Source organism: Candoia aspera, chromosome 3 (genome assembly GCF_035149785.1).
Source record: "Candoia aspera isolate rCanAsp1 chromosome 3, rCanAsp1.hap2, whole genome shotgun sequence".
Taxonomy (NCBI): Eukaryota; Metazoa; Chordata; class Lepidosauria; order Squamata; family Boidae; genus Candoia; species Candoia aspera.
In genome coordinates, this window is record NC_086155.1 from 197249503 (window position 1) to 197265860 (window position 16358).

Consider the following 16358-nt stretch of genomic DNA (forward strand, 5'->3'; position numbering starts at 1 on the left):
GAATAAACATTTATGGTCTACCGAACATCATCCGCATATAATAGACACTTGTGCTTTCCCCCCTCCCTGTTGTAATTTCATTAAAATTTTCAGAATTCCTTACTATACAGGAAGGCAGTTCTAAAACCAAATTAACAAAAGAAAGAAAAGAAAGTTTCCTTGATGAATATCAACATAAATTTAATCAATAAGAAGGCACACAATTAATCATCATCCATGATTTAGGAATTAAGTAATTTCTATCTAAAATATAAAACTTTGGAAAGCCTAAAATATATCCAAGCCTTTCTCAAAAACGTCCAAGAAACTATATTAAATGCTTTCTTGGCATCCAGAGAAATTATAGCTAATGGGTTCTGTCTGTTTTGAGTAAGAGCAAGAACATGAATTAAAAGTCTGATTAGAAGCTTGATGCCCCTGTATAAATATATATCCACCTTGAGATGGGTGCAGAACAGGAAAATGAAATGTAATCTATGGGCCAATTGGCTGTTACATAAAGGAAACAGATCTATTGTTATCAAGGAAACGTGTCTTTCATTGGCTCATCTGGCAAGATCCTTCTCTGGTTTAGAATACGGTGGTACATGCTTCATTAATGCTGCCCATCATATGATCTGCCAGTCCCTTGTGTTCATTTCTCTTCTTCTGGAAGTGATGAAATGTATGTGATGGCACAGTCCATGGCCAATGAAGCCCGAAGGACTTCAAAGTTGCCCTCTACATACCTGGCTGCAGCCAAGACATCAGCTGGGGCAGGGTGGAAATAATTTTTGCAGCACAAATAATACACGCCTCAAATACTGAGGAAGTTGTTTCCCTTGGTTAGACCAAATGTTGCTCTACTTCAATAGGGAAGGCTAAACTAGGGTTTTTATGGAAAACAGTATCCTAAAGGAAGCCTGAGAGCCCTGTGGCTGTAAGGGGGGTGTGTGTGTGTATGTGTGTAAGGGAAAAAACATTTAATTCTTTTTTTCCCCCTGCCATGGAATCAATACTCATAAAAATCCTGTCTTGGAAGGTGTTCTTTGCATTCCAAAGGAAGCCTCCATTTTAGTGCTGGGGGGACCCTCCACTAACATGCAGATAACACCATTAGAGGTGATTTATGCTGGAAGATGGCAGGCAGGGAAAGAGTTAAACTCTCTCCCTCCATCCCCAGGCCTTGAGGCATGCGTGCGTGTGCACACACACACCATGATTTACTGTACATTAGAAAAACCTTCCCCATTCACTGAACTCCTGTCATTCACTCTTCCCCAACTCTTCAGATGGGCTGAGGCTACAGCTGCCTGATTTCCAGATACATTGGCATAACAAGCATGCCTGGCTGAGAATTCAGGAAGTCCCAAGCCTACATGCCAGGTAAAGAAAGAGACCTATCTGACTGTGATCTCTCAGTGCATTAAGAAGAGGACAGAAAAGCCAGTTTCTACTCCTGTTGCTTTCTGTCTGCTGGAAGCAGGAGATTTTCATGTCCCTTTCCCTCCAGCAAAAGGACGATGATCTGATTTACTGTCTACGTTGTTTGCATATAGTAGGTCTTTTTTCCAAGCTGTTTACATTCCTAGCTGGGCCACATTTCCCATGAACTGGCCAGCTAATCGCAAACTCTGATATTCTCTTGTAAGTTTGCTTGGGGACACAGACGACCTGGCCACCTGTTGCTGTAAATCTGGCCTTGCTTCATCATATTTTCCACTTCTCTCCATGCTATCTCCTTACATTCCTGTAACTCAGTATGAGCAATCTGTCACCTCCTGACCACCCCCCGCCCAGCCACCGTACCTTGTGTTGTAGGAGCTTGTACAGTCACATGAAGGGCATACAGTGTTGCCTCCGTGGCCCCATTCCTAGCAACGTAAACAGGTCCATGGATTTCCAGAAAGTATGCATTGCATGTGGATCTTTTCACCATGAACTGCTGTTGACAGAATATACCTTTCATTCAGAGAAGCACAGTTCAGATGAGGCTGAAAACGGCCACTAATTCAATAAAAAGGAACAAAGAAGTAAAATCAAGTGAAGAGGTACTCTGCGTTGTCTTGATCTTTAGTAATGGGAATTTAAAAATGATGTCAGTGGGCCCCAACACGCATTCTTCCTTCATACCTGAGAGGCTTCCTGTTTCATGCAACGTCTTTTTTTAAAACTGTTTTAATTAAGAAAATTAATGGGAAGCTGGCATATTGCAAAGGAAAACACCAGCTATCAGGTCATTTTTATTTTCAAGATTACCTTTGGATCCCATCTGGGCCTCATAGATGTTTTCAGGAAAGGCAAACAGAATCGTTTCTTTGCACTGAGCTCTTTTGAATGCTGGAGCAAATGGCAAGAGAAAGCTTAGGAGAGAGATCTTTGTATCTGTCCTTGGGTCCATTTCTTACCTGGCCTATTGCTAGTTAAATGAACCTCTGGGTTTAAGAAACGAAAGTTCCTGTTTTTCTCTCTCATGATGCTATGTAGTTAAATAGAAATGAAGCTTTCCTATCCTATCCTTAGACTAGCCATCATTGATAGCTGGTCTAAGCCCATATTCTGCACCCAACAACTGTATTTGGAATATTCTTTTCTTTTTCATGGGACATTCCGCTACTTAATTACTCCACATTTTTTAGCACCCTGCAAATGCTCAGAAGCACATCCTCTAACAAGGGTTCAGGTTGAATTTGAGCCGCCCACACAAATTGTGGGGGATTATGCAGCCCAGTGTTTTGTTTTGTACACAAAAGTGATGAGCTGGGAATGGTACTAAGTATCTTGAGAAGCTCGAAGCAGGGCTAAGTATAATCATCCTCACTTTTTTGTCTCTGGGGAAACATGCATGGTTGTGAATTTTGTAACTGGGCAATGGCGGCTGCTTTGCAAGCGCATAGTTCCGGTTGGTGGAAGCTGGCTCCTACAGTTTGTCTAGATGCATAATACTAGAGTAGACTAAATGGGATTGGGCCATCTGTGGTTTCATATGTGGAAGGAACTTAGCCTGAGAGGGATGGAAATAAATCTAACCGTAGCCCATAAGATTTGATCCCTCTTTGGGAGCACCATTCAGTAGGATGTCAATGAAGTCTAGGCTATAGGCTATGATGTTCAAATAGTGGCCAAGTTCTGAACGTGCCCTTCCTTGCAACATATGCTATGCATCCAGCCTTCCTTATTCTAAAGGGCTAACTGGATCTCTTTGAGGATCAAATCCAACCATATTTTCACAATCTGGATGTTGATTTCTATCACCACATCCTATTTTCTATCACCACATTTCTATCACCACTCAGCAAGCTCCTCAACCTCCTAGGCCAGAGGTCACATCAAAGAATTTGAAAGAAAATGATGACCCTGGAAGACTTGCCCAGAAATTGCTTGTCATACCATGCACGGCCAGCAAAAATGCCCACTTATCAGAGGCAATGGGAAAGGGTGCTTCCTGCCACTCCACCACAATACTCACACCTTAGATTTATCTTATCTTCTGGCAGATGGCACAATTACTAATAAAGGACCAAGTTGCAATCTCCCAACATTCTTATTTTCTGAGAATACCTATAGGCCTTTGTGGAATGCAAGAGGAATCTTGAAAATAGATAATTCAGGAGGCTGGTACCTTGCTCTGCAGTAGGCCAGTTTTCTTTTTAATTCTTTGAAACACACACGTGCAGCAGGGGGCCTGGTGAGCATCAGAGGCAATGTTTGCAGACACATTAGTGTGCAGACATCACATTTGTGAATGATTAGACAGCGTGACAAAAAGACAAAATCCAGGAAATGGCATTGTGAAAATTACTCTTGGTTTGTCTGTACATGTAGCAATTGCTTGGGTAGATCTTCCTCCCTTCAGAGATGAGCGTGGGGAACATTGTACCCCTGTATTTTTCACTCTAAGTGCTAGCTGAACAGTAGTTTTAAATTGGATCATCCTTCAGAAAATGTCAAGTGAAAGAATCGTTTCCATCAAACTTGCTGTGAAATGAAAAAAGGCAAGTGAGGGAAGAAAAAGAGAGGGAGAAACACACCTCTTCATCTTTGGCACCCATTTATTTCAGAATAAATAAATAAATAATTGCGCTGGATCTGTCTAATCCAAAGGAAATGAAAAAGGCGTTCAGATCATATGCATATACCGTACAAGGCTAGTCCTTCTGTGTAAAAACATACTCGCTCCTGAAGTTGGGGGTCCTAATGAAGACTAAAGTGAAAACCTTGAGCAACATGCAGGCTATATTTGTATGACACTGTACTGCAAACTAGCAAGAGCTTAGTCCATGATTCAGGAAGTTGTGTGAACGCAGAACATTGGTTTAATGGAGACAAATCAGAGTTAATCTCTCTGGACAAGTGTGCCATGCAAGCACATCCCAAACCTTTCTTTAATCCAGTGTTTCTCAACTTCAACAACTTTAAGATGGGTGGATTTCAACTCCCAGAATTCCCCAGCCAACAAGCCAGGCTGGGGAATTCTGGGAGTTGAAGTCCACCCATCTTAAAGTTGTTGAGGTTGAGAAACTCTGCTTTAATCAAACCCTGTATCTGCCACTTGAGGCAAAGAGCTAATTTTACCTCATGTTATGGTGGACCTTCTCAAGCCTATTCCTGAGTCCCTTTTGTTGGCTTGGGAAGGGTTGTTTAGCATCCTCCATGCAATTAAGAAGTTTTTCTTCCATTTCCTTCTCCCAAAAGGTTGGCATAAGGCACACACTGGAGTGCGAGACACCCATGGTCAAACAGTCTGTGTGGTAGTTTCCCCTTTGAGCACCAGCTGTCTGTCTGAGGGTCATAGCACTCGAGTGAATCAGAGTCCACAATGGCATTATCTGTTGTCAGACAGCGGCCTCCAGCTAAATACAGCTTCTCATTGATGGCTGCTGCCCCGTGATGCATCCGCCTTTCCTTCATGTCTGCACACTTCACAAATTTATTGGCCTTAGTATCATAAGCAATTACTCTCCGGGTGTACCCTGGGGAAAAACAAAAACAAAACAATTGTGAAATTCATAAGCAGCAGGATCAGAAGGAGGAATGCCTCTGGAATGGAAGGGAGGTGCAATGCCCACATACAGATGGCCGTCGCTTAACGACCGCAATTGGGACCAGAATTTCAGTTGCTAAGCGAAGTGGTCATTAAGCAAATCCAACCTGATTTTATGACCGTTTTTGCTGCTGCTGTTAAGCAAATCACCGTGGGTGTTAATTGAACCATGTGGTCATTAAGCAAATCATGTGGTTCCCCATTGATTCTGCTTGCCAGAAGACAACTAGGAAGATCAAAAGTGGTGATTGCGTGACCACGGGACACTGCAATGGTCATAAATGTGAACTGGTTGCCAAGCACCTAAATCATGATTGCATGACTGCAGGGACACTGCTATAGTTGTAAGTGTGAAGACAGATTGTAAGTCAGTTTTTCAGCACTGTCGTAAGTCCAAATCATCACTAAATGAATGGTTGTTAAGCAAGGGCTACCTGTATTAGGAATTGGGGCCTGGGTCACTTGTGCAGTTAGTAGCGTAATGACCACTTGACCAAGCAGGTTCCTCCATTGGAAACCCATGATGCTTTTTCATCTGCATTCTTGCACTGGGCAGAGGACCACATTCAATGCAGTGGCATCCACAGAGTGTGTGTGTCAAAATCAGCAAGATGGCGGGAGGAGTGTTGCAATGCAAGCTCCACCCCAGTGAGACTTGCATCATGATGCACCATCTGCCATATTGCTTTGGCACTCCCCCACCGCACCCATGCACATTGCTGACTCAGCGGCCTAAACGATCTCTTACAAATAATATTATTTTCTACTCTTGTGATTTATTCTATCCATTATGACCATATTATTATGTTCTTCTTTTGTGTGGCTTGCAGTCAGGCTTGTCCGACTTGTACACCATATGTAACAATAATACATATTATACATATCCTAATAATAATACGTATAATAATTATATGTATTATAATAATACATATTAATAATACATATCCTTACAATAATATATTTCAGTTTGGCATGTTGTATGAACATAGTCAGCTATGGTTGAGTCAATAAATCATTGTTCAACAAATCATTGCTTTGTGCAGAGGTGCAAAACTGGCTGAAGGACCACACCAGACTTTGTGCACTATGTTGTCGGCTGCACTGAAAACGTAGGCAGGGCCAGGCCAATTTTGCGGGGACAGGGGGTGGATTCAGAAGTGCAAGGGGCAAAATAGGAACCTTAAGCAGAATCCCCTCTCTTCAAGTCCCACTATGCTGACTTATCACATTGGCAGGTATGTGTGGCTGTTCCTGGAAGGAATGAGTGAAGAATGTCGGGAGTGCATGCCAAGAGTATATATGCCCAGCAGGGTCACCCAAAGCATGAAGGCCATCCCAGCTGCCCAGCTAAAGCAAGCAGGCACCTATATTGGGAAGTAGCGATACAGGAAGATGCTGGAGGTGGATGATCACAAATGGCCTTGAATTGGACACTTTCAGTCAGAAGATCACACTATTTACTTCTCAGTTCACAAAAAACAAAGAAGGAATGGCACTGCTTTCATTCTCAGAAAGGATATAGCAAAGACAGTGCTTGGGTACAGTGAATTTCTGAGAAACCCTTTAATATGATGGTGATCCAAGTTTATGCTCTAACCACTAATGCAGAAGACCAATTTTATAGTCAAGTCCAAGCTGAAATTGACTGAACTTGCAAACAAGGTGTGGTTGGAGACTGGAATGAAAAAGTTGGAAATAGTAAGGAGGAAAATGTAGTTGGATTGTACCACCTAGGAAACAGAAATGAAGCAGGAGAATGACATCAGTTCCTTCCAATCCAATGATTTCTTCATTGCCAACACAGTCCTCAAAGAACCAAAAAAACATGAATATCACACACATAAATCAAATTGACTATATTATTGGTACAAGGAGGTGGAAGAGCTCAGTTATAACAGCAAAGACATGGCCAAGTGTGATTGTGGAGCAGATAATGTGCAAATTCCACATCAAGCCAAAGTGGAAGAACAAAGCCAACAGTCTCCATGATATGATCTTGAGCATATAGCCACTATTTTCAAGGAACACATCAGGAATCACTTTGAAGTCCTGAACCACACTGATAGGGAACCAGAAGAACTTTGGAATGAACTCAAATAAATTGTTAAGGATTAGTATGAAAAGCGACTACCAAAGATCAAGAAATAGATTAAAGCAAACTGGATGTCAGAACAGACTATAGAAGTTGCCAAGAAGAGAAGAGAAGCCAAAGCCAAGAAAGACAAAAATCTCAGGAAGGAATGCAACAAAGAATTTTAGAAGAGGCAAGTAACAGTATTACAGTGATATCTGTAAAAACATCATAGATGGAAACAGACACAGAAAATCAAGGTCAGTCTTCCAAAAGGTCTCCAAACTCAGAAGGTGGGTCCAACCTCAAGCTGGTATGCTAAAGGATGCCAGTGGACAGATAGTAATTGATTCAAAGAAGATGAAACAAATATGGAAGGAATATACTGAAATTCTGTACAGTAGAGATGTCAACATCCAAGTACCCTACAAGATATTCCCTATTTACAAGAATCTGTAGTCCTAGAAGATAATGTTATCCTGGAGAAGATGCTGATGCTAGGAAGAGTGGAAGGCAAAGGGAAGAGGGGCCGACCAAGGGCAAGATGGATGGATGATATTCTGGAGGTGATGGACTCGTCCCTGGGGGAGCTGGGGGTGTTGGCGACCGACAGGAAGCTCTGGCGTGGGCTGGTCCATGAAGTCACGAAGAGTCGGAAGCGACTGAATGAATAAACAACAACAGAAGATAATATTAGATGAGCACTTCAGTTCTTACCAAGTCAGAAAGCTATAGGAATTGATGAAATATCTACAGAAATATGGCAGTCAACAGAAGAAGGTTCATTGAAGAATGATATGGTGGCCCCTTCGTGTCCTCCAAAAAAGTCCCATTGAATTTAAACTTAAGCTGGTAAACCAGATTTGCAAATCTCTCTCTCTGTGCTACTAACTATAATGCTTTACTATGTATTGGATCAGCTCAAAACCAATACAGATTCAGACATAACTGCAGTAGATAGTAAGAACTCCATTTAATTCAAGCCAAGTTTCACATTGCTAGGGTTAATAAACTCCATCTTGTTTTGATCTGATTTGTTCAAGGGAGACTTGACAATATTAGATGCTTTTTGAAAAACACCAAAAATCTGTTTGTTATTATTGAGATTTTTTTTCCCAGTTCCAATTGCTTGATAAGCCAGGAACAACTGGATGATGTTATGACATACTTGGTAAATGAAAATTTATTGGTAGTAAATCTCTTTGCTTTAAAGGAGAATGAATTATGTTTGAACTTAGATGAAATGTTTGTGCTTTTTGTTAAATAAACCAAAACACTTATGGCTTAAGCTTGTCAGCTGAATCACTGGCACAAAGAGTCAGAATAAATACATGGCAAGGTATTTTTGTACATTTCTGCTGTTCACATTTTGGTCTCCCTGTTTTTTCTCATGTAGAACTATTTCATAAATTCTGATTTTCCAAGGTAGACATTTCTGAAAATGAAACTATTGGCACCAAAGATTGGTACTAATGTATATCTCTGAGGGAAAACAAAAAAGAATGATAATTCAGCTACAGAAGATGGTTAAGGTTCTACATGCAATTGTAACTGAGCCATCAACAGCCTTGCACAGTTGATGTCCCTGATCCCAGAAAATGCCATAAACATATTAAAAAAAACCCCACGGTACAGTTAGGCTACCCACCTTCCCAGATAACACAAAGGAGATGTGAAGACAGAGTATGTCCCCCTGTCTCCACCACCAATTCTTCAAAGGCTGAATTGGTTTGAGTTCCCAGGCAGGGAATGAAGCTGGCAGCCTCATCTTCAAAGAGGCAGGATAAGGATCAACAATACAGACCAGGGTTTTTCAACCAGGGTTCCGTGAGAGGTCACTAGGGGTTCCCTGGGAGATCACAATTTATTTAAAAAAAGTTATTTCAAATTTGAGCAACTTCACATTCAAGAGGTAAGTCTCATTCTTTATTTTTAGTTTAAGAACACTGTGAATGCATATAGACAGGCCTACACATGAAACAGATGTAATAATTTTGTAACTTCTGGCCTATATTTGAGCCTGAATGTGCAGGCGTTCCCTGAGGCCTGAAAAATATTTCGTGAGTTCCTCCAGGGTCAAAAGGTTGACAAAGGCTGCTGCAGACAGTGAATTTCTGCAGACTCAAGGATGGGAGAAGAAAACTCAGGATTAAGGAAAGGCAGTGGCTCTTTCCTGGTATAAGTGGACTTCTGGAGGAAACGGTTTGATGGCTCTTCTGTTTACTACCTCAATGAAGTTAAGATGCTATGCAAACTGTTACAGGCTAAGCAGGCTATCAGAGCTCCAAATGTTCACAGTCATAAGACCTGCCCACTTATTTCATGAAGTGCATAGACAGATGGACCTTAATGAGGGATAATTTGTTGGAGGAAGAAATGGACAAAGGTATGATGGATTTTCATCTCCTCCCACACCAACTCCCTTGTCTTGGTCTTTGCCTTTGACCTGAACCTCTGGATCAGAATATTCCTTTGAGTGCCTACTCCAGTTCACAGCATCTCCAGGCTGGAAATTGTAATAAAAAGTGTTGTGTTGGCAGTATTAGGCCCTCCATGTATGAGGTCAAAGTTTCAGAAATAACACCTGGAGCAAAAATTTCCAGCATATTGCCTCTAGTAAGTTTCAACCATATGTTTCCAAGGTTTCATCCAAATATTATCTCCAACTATTCCACTTGGTGCAAGCAAGTTTTGTGTATCTTTTATTCAGAATGCAAGCAGAGAGAGGAAGCAAAACATACAGAGGAAGGTTTTGCTTCCTCTCTCAGCTTTCATTCTGAATAAAAGATACGCAAAACTTGCTTGCACCAAGGATCATGCATAACCGCTGAATGGTGTATTGAGAGATGCACCATAAAATAGTGGGGAGAGAACAAAACATAAACTGGATTTAATATAAGTTAATTAAATACTACTAATGTAATACACTCCACAAGATATAGGCAGACATGCCAGCTGTAGAAAGAAACTACGCTGCAACATCAAGCCGAAAGAAATTATTATATTTCGGGACATCTGCACGATGGTGGTGGTGATGACAGTGACGATGGTTTTCAATGTGTGTTACCTCCAACGATAAAAATCCGGTCTCCAATCAAAACTGCTGGTGCACAGACATTTTTCACCATCCTGGTCTCCATTCGGAACCACATGTTCCTAGACACATGATATACCTGAGAAATAGATAGGATGTGAGATGGATAGAAGTCTAGATCTGAGGTGAAAGGGCATCTCCAGGGCTAAATCCAGCTTTTTAAAACCTTTTTTATTTATATCCCTATTCCGGCTGCAACCGTTTGCCTATATGGCAAATGTGCGCAGAATTTTGGATCCAGTTAAAGGAATCCAGGTAAATTGGCAGGTTCAACCATATGCGTCATTTGAGTGACTGCCCCAAAGCCACCCAGTGAGTTTCCATCCCCAAGCGTGGACTAGAACATGGATCTCCCCACTCCTCGTCCAGTTACCTAACCCCTTCAATGCACTGCCTTTGGCTTGCAGGATGGAAGCTGCAACAGGTGTGTACAGTCATTTAAATGCATAAGAAACTGAATGGAATCTGAATATCCAGCTTCATCCACATCTGTGTTCTTGCCCAGCTATTTGTGTATCAACTAGATTGAAACATGCACGCACACATATATGATTTAACACCATTCAGTAGCTGAGAAATGAAAAGAATGCCAGAGATCCTTTTTAAGTCTTCTTAGTGCATCACTACCCGTTGCATATACATGATGGGAAGGTCATCAATTAATGTACCTTGTGAGCTAGTATTTAACAGAATCCTGCATCACGAGAGCCACCAAATGCTGATAAAACCTTTGCAATGTACATCTGGAATTGTCTAACTTTCTGGGTGTTTTTTTTAATGACCACCCATGAATAAAAGAACATCTGGTATCAAAACAGTTTGTAAATTGCCTTTTTATGAGACCAAATCTTTGAACATATTACTGTATATTGAAGGGGCAGCCTTCTTTAAAATGATGTCCTCAGTTCCTCTAATCACCAGCCAGCATGGCCACTGAATGATACGAGTTAAAGTAAAATGTATAAAGGAACAAAGCTGAGAAAAGATGGCTTAAGAGAATTCTAGGTTTAAAAGTGGAAAATACTGGTGAAATTCACACAAAATAACCCTAAAACTATGCTGGCAAAACAATTTCCGTGTACCAATAACAAGTTATATCTGAGAAAATGATATGGGGCATCTTTGTTATGCTTGGAAGCCTAGAATCTTGGAAATAAGGAATCAAACCAAGTTTAGCTAACCCAGCTCTTTTTCTGCCAATCTGGTTGAAATGATCCCCACAGAGTTGATCCCCTGTGCTGGATTCTTGGCCTGTGGGAAGGTATTGCTCTCCTGCAAACATGAGCCCTTGTGGCTGAAGCAGGCAGCAAGATATTGATTTGCTCATACTTTATTAACATCTCCTAGCAGTTTGCAGCGATGGAGGTCCGTAAATATAAAATAGAACATACTTTAACGACTGATATTACGTGATGGCTGAAGTGCTGTCTTCAAGAGCCAGGCTAGATGACCCACTAAGTCTAATGCAGCCAGGGACGTCGGGGTGGGCGGGGTCTAAGCAGCCAAGATGGTAGCCACAACCATGTTTTTGAAGCCCCACCCCTCTTTTACTGCTGGCTGAAGGACCAGCCTCCCTCTGGCTATTGTAGCCAATGAAGAGTGGTGGGGTGGGATTCCTATATCAAAGTTGCAGCCACCATCTTGGCTTTTATTTGTCCCTGCTACAGATGCCCTTGAATGTAGCCTCTCTAACCAATCCTTCTCTTCGTTAAACTGACAGTAGGAATGCAGAGACACACCCACCATTTGCAGATGTTTCAAAAATTAGCCTTTGACCTGCAACTGGACTAGCCTGCATTGGAGTCGCAGAATCTGTTGCTCATCCTGCAATATTTACACACTCTGGATTGCGTGCATAGTGCTGGGGCCTCTTAGGAAAATGATGTTGTGGCTGTTGCTTAAGCTCTTAACAGCAAAAGGATTGCATGTATAAATAAAAAAGGATTTTTGAGATGGAAATTTCAGCTTAGCCGATGGGTTTGGTTATTCATTGCATGGAATCCAAATGGATCCTCAAAATAATGGATAGATTCTTCTATTTCCTGCTGAGCCTGGGCACAAGACATTTGCTTAGCTAAACATAAGAGTAGCCAAGATAGTTTGAACCAAAGACCAGACGTGTCTGGAAGCATGCAGTTGAGATAGCCCAGGTGAGATTATCAAGAGTGGGAATTACCTGTATCAGCCGGACTGGGTTTTGCATCATGTCTTCCCCCCCAAACAGATAGATTCTTTGGTCTTTGGCAGATACAGCAGGATGCAGAACTGCAGTGGGAATATTTGCCATGTCTTCCCAAATGTTGTAGGTGCTATCATACCTTTCCATGGAATTTAAGATCTCCTGGTTCACGCCAATGCCTCCAATGGCAAAGATATAGTTTTTATAGGCAACACTTCTATGGGAATAGCGTGCAATTAACATGGGATCGATCAACCTCCATTGATTAAGTTTGAGTGAGAAGATGTAAACATTGTTGCTGACTTGGCTCTTCCCATTACCTACAGGGATGCCCCCAAGAAGGTAGACATTACTGTGCAGACTCACTGCAGAGGCCTTGTAGAGGCGGGTTGGATACTTGGCAAGGCTCAACCATTGGTTTGTTTTCTCATCATACAGCAAGACATCCCTTGTAGTCTGCTGATTGTCTTTGCGACCACCAATTAAGAGGAGAAATTCCCGACATGAATAGCGCCGGGGAACATGCCACATGGGTTTGACATCAGGAGCACCGACACTATACAATGAAAACATCTGCTTATTTGCGAGTTCTAGGATATTTTGACAGGCGGGTGATGATTGAATGAGAGAGTCATTGGCAATGAAGCGGAAGAAAAATGTTGGATGGACATACTGAAGCCTCACCTTTTTAAACAAGTCTTGAATATAGCCCTGCCGGGCTTGAAGGTCATGCCTTACCCAGACCATGATAGCCTCAAACACCTGTTCCTCTTCTCCACAAAGCTCATCATTCCCAAGATAGTCTATCAACTCTAATGCACAAAGTTCTTTCAAGTCTTCAGAAGTGGCTACTTCAGGGAAACGTTTGAGAGCCATAGCTTTCGCTTTCTGATTAAGATCCTGACAGTGGAGGATTTCAGAAAGTCTGCTCAGACTAAGGCAATTATCTGGAGAAAGCTGGTCCTGGAGGTAAGCTGAACAGGCTTCAAAGAGTTTAATGAACTGAAGCATGGAAGCCGTCTCCATTAGACTCAGAATGTTCTCAGCAGTCATGAGGACCTCTCCCGTGTAGATGTAATGAATAATAGAGTGAAGAATGCCGGAGTCGATGCCTTGGAGCTTGACTTTTTCCTGGATGCTCTCTTTAAAGTTATTACAAAACATGGCCTTGAAATAGGGGCTGCTTGAGACAAGAACATTCTTATGGCAAGGAATTTCAATGTCATTTGTGCACAGAAGAACATCAGTTAGGATTCTGTTTTGTCTCAAGATGTTCAGCTGCTTTAGCAGATCAGATGAAAAATCTTGGTCTCTGAAGAGTAGGCCTTGGGGGGATTCCTCTTCCATAATGTAAACTGCATCCACAGAAGAATTCTTAGGCTTATTGCATCAACATTCTTCAGGGTGAAGTGCAAATGTCCCCTTTAAATTTTGTCCATCTAGTACAGAATGGGGAAAACAACTAATTACACCAACAGAGTAACAAAGAAGCTAAAGAAAACATCACATTCCTTTTACAAAATAAACGTGGTATTAAATTCCAGTTCTAGGCTTGTTTACTTCTGATAGCCCAATTAATTGAAATAGATTAATTTTTTTTAAAAAAACCAATGTTGCAAAATGCTTGCAGTAATCAGTGATTCAAGACCAAAGCAAATAATTTGTTCATAAGGAATAAACTCTCTAAGAATTCAAGGCTATGTAGCGTTTTCTCTCGCTGCCCCCCGTCCCCCCCCACACAACTTAGTCATTCCCAAAGAATGTAACTTTGGCAGAGCAACACAATAAACTAAACTTCCTGGGTCTAGGAATCTGTAGGGAAAATGATATATTTATTTACTGTGAATTGCCTTTGCTTTCAGATCAACCCCAAACAAGAATCATGGATTTATTTTCTCTGCCCAGTTTCAAAGTCTGCTAGAAGATTTCCCCCCACCCTATAGTCATCCTTGGCCATACATCCTCGATAAAATGCATCCCATGCTTTATCTTTTCTTTTTAATGCATCCGTTTCAGTTCTCACTGCAGCCCAAAAGAAAACAGATCATTTAAAACCCCTCTACTTGTCAAAGAGGACAGCTGCTGGCCGGCTGCACCCCACCTCCACCCCATCACCATTTTCCTCTATCAAAGGTACCGATATAAGCTGCATATATTGTATGGAGAGGCTTAAAAACCAACAACACGGCAACTACACCCCCAGGCAAGCTTCTCCGAGATCTAATGGCTCTTGTTTGTAGTGAAAATCGGGCAGATCTGTTTACCTTAATCCTTTCCCAACCTTCAGTGGCACTGGCTTGCTTATTCTCTGCTGAAACTTTCCATGACTATAATATGCCTCGGAAGATTAATGTTTAGAAGCAGAAGGAGATGAAGCCATGAAACCTCCCTATGTTATTCTTTCCCCGCTGAAGGATTCATTGGGGAAGAGTTCTAGGTTTGTTTAGCATCACAGAACTGTCCTCGCCTTTCCAAGGTTGGTTAGCGAGGTACCACAACACGGCACTGTATACATTCCTGAGCTAAGAATAGCGATCCCTGTCTTTTTCCCAGTGTTGCTCCGTGTGGCTTTCCAACTGCCTGCTCCAGCAATGCAGGGGACGAAACGCTGCCCTGCCAAGGAGTGTTTTCTTTGCCAGGGGTTTGCAAACGAAAATAGAAGTGAAGATTAGGGATGGGGCATTTGCAAAAGGCCTTGCTAAGAAGAGGAAGAGTGTCCAGAGGCTAGTAATGCTAGAAGGGCATAAACAATATGAAGCTTCTAGAAGGCATTTCGCTGTGTTTGTTTGCCCCATTTTAACCCATCTTTAGCCTAATCTTTGGTTTGTTAGGGAAGATGTTACTAACTTAGCCGATCAGGGGAATGTCATTGACCTAGGGTACCTGGACCTCAGCAAAGTCATAAAATTTTCCGTGATAAAAGGGTAAGATATGGACTAGACCAGTGTTTCTCAACTGTGGCAACTTGAAGATGTGTGGACTTCAACTCCCAGAATTCCCCAGACAGCCTTGGCTGGGGAATTCTGGGAGTTGAAATCCACACATCTTCAAGTTGTCATGGTTGAGAAATGCTGCTCTACATAGTGTAGCATGATTGCAAAGAAATATCAACTGGGTGTTGTTTTAACTACATTGGAGGCATCCTAATTCAGAGTAAGTAGAGTTACAGATTGTTTTATTAGGCTTTAAGAACAGGTAAACTAAACAGTTAATCAAACGGAAAGAACTGTAAACTCTATGTAATACTAAACTGAAGTATCTCTTTTCTACCTGTGGCAAGTGGGTATCTCCCCCAAGACAAACCAGCAGGGATGTTTTTGAGTGCTGGATGAGAAAAAGTTGTTTATTTTTCAGACTGTAATGTGCTATAAATGATATGCATGGGTAAGCAAGCTGGCCAAAAACATTGTGGGGTAAAATTTTTGTGCCTTTTTTTTTTATGGCAAGGCTATATTAAGCAAATGAATGTAGGAAAAGCATCACATGAAGAATGTAAGTAAAGCAACTGTGTGTAGTTATTCCACCAGATTCATTAGCGAGATGACATTCATATTGATACTATGTTTACGATCAGCAACATTATACCATATTGTGTACTTTCACATCAATTTGCTCTGCAGGGACATCACGTCAGCCTTCTTGATTCAGATTCTGTTCTGGTAAACCCCAACTGACCTCTGAGCCTTGTAGGGAAATGGTCCACGCAAGTCCCCCTGATACCAGTGCCTGCCAACCTCCCACAGAAGGCCTAATTATGGATGTGTCTCCCATGGGCTGAAGAAGCTGCTGGCTTGAGGGACACCAACTTGTTTTCAGCTGCTAGTGTTCGATGGGCCACATTTCTAGTAAAGATTGTTGGTCCATGGCTAGTGGTGTGAATATACAAAGAAAAAAAAAGTAAAGTATAAACTAGAATAAATGTGTATTTTTCAGTACCTATCAGTTTCTAAATTTTCCATTCATAAATTCAGTTCACTTCATCCCATTCAGG

The 16358-nt window shown here is 41.6% G+C and overlaps 1 protein-coding gene across 1 annotated transcript; it reads right to left on the minus strand.

Moving 5' to 3' along the window:
• Nucleotides 1-4475: 4475 nt before the first annotated feature.
• On the minus strand, nt 4476-14848 carry KLHL38 (kelch like family member 38). The gene is made up of 4 exons (XM_063300275.1): nt 14632-14848; nt 12365-13722; nt 10162-10267; nt 4476-4952 (listed from the first exon to the last, which is right to left on the minus strand). Exons 2-4 carry the CDS (start codon nt 13712-13714, stop codon nt 4639-4641), a joined length of 1770 nt encoding a protein of 589 aa, XP_063156345.1. The 5' UTR covers nt 13715-13722; nt 14632-14848; the 3' UTR covers nt 4476-4638.
• Between the last annotated feature and the right edge of the window lie 1510 nt (nt 14849-16358).

What these genes read in the sequence shown, in the direction of transcription:
- KLHL38 (XM_063300275.1), bottom strand. Translation starts at nt 13,714, where the DNA reads ATGGAAGAGGAATCCCCCCAAGGCCTACTCTTCAGAGACCAAGATTTT. An exon ending in ACCCAGTCCGGCTGATACAG is followed by an intron (nt 10,268 to 12,364) that starts GTAATTCCCACT and finishes TCTATTTCTCAG; the next exon opens with GTATATCATGTGTCTAGGAA. An exon ending in CCGGATTTTTATCGTTGGAG is followed by an intron (nt 4,953 to 10,161) that starts GTAACACACATT and finishes GTTTTTCCCCAG; the next exon opens with GGTACACCCGGAGAGTAATT.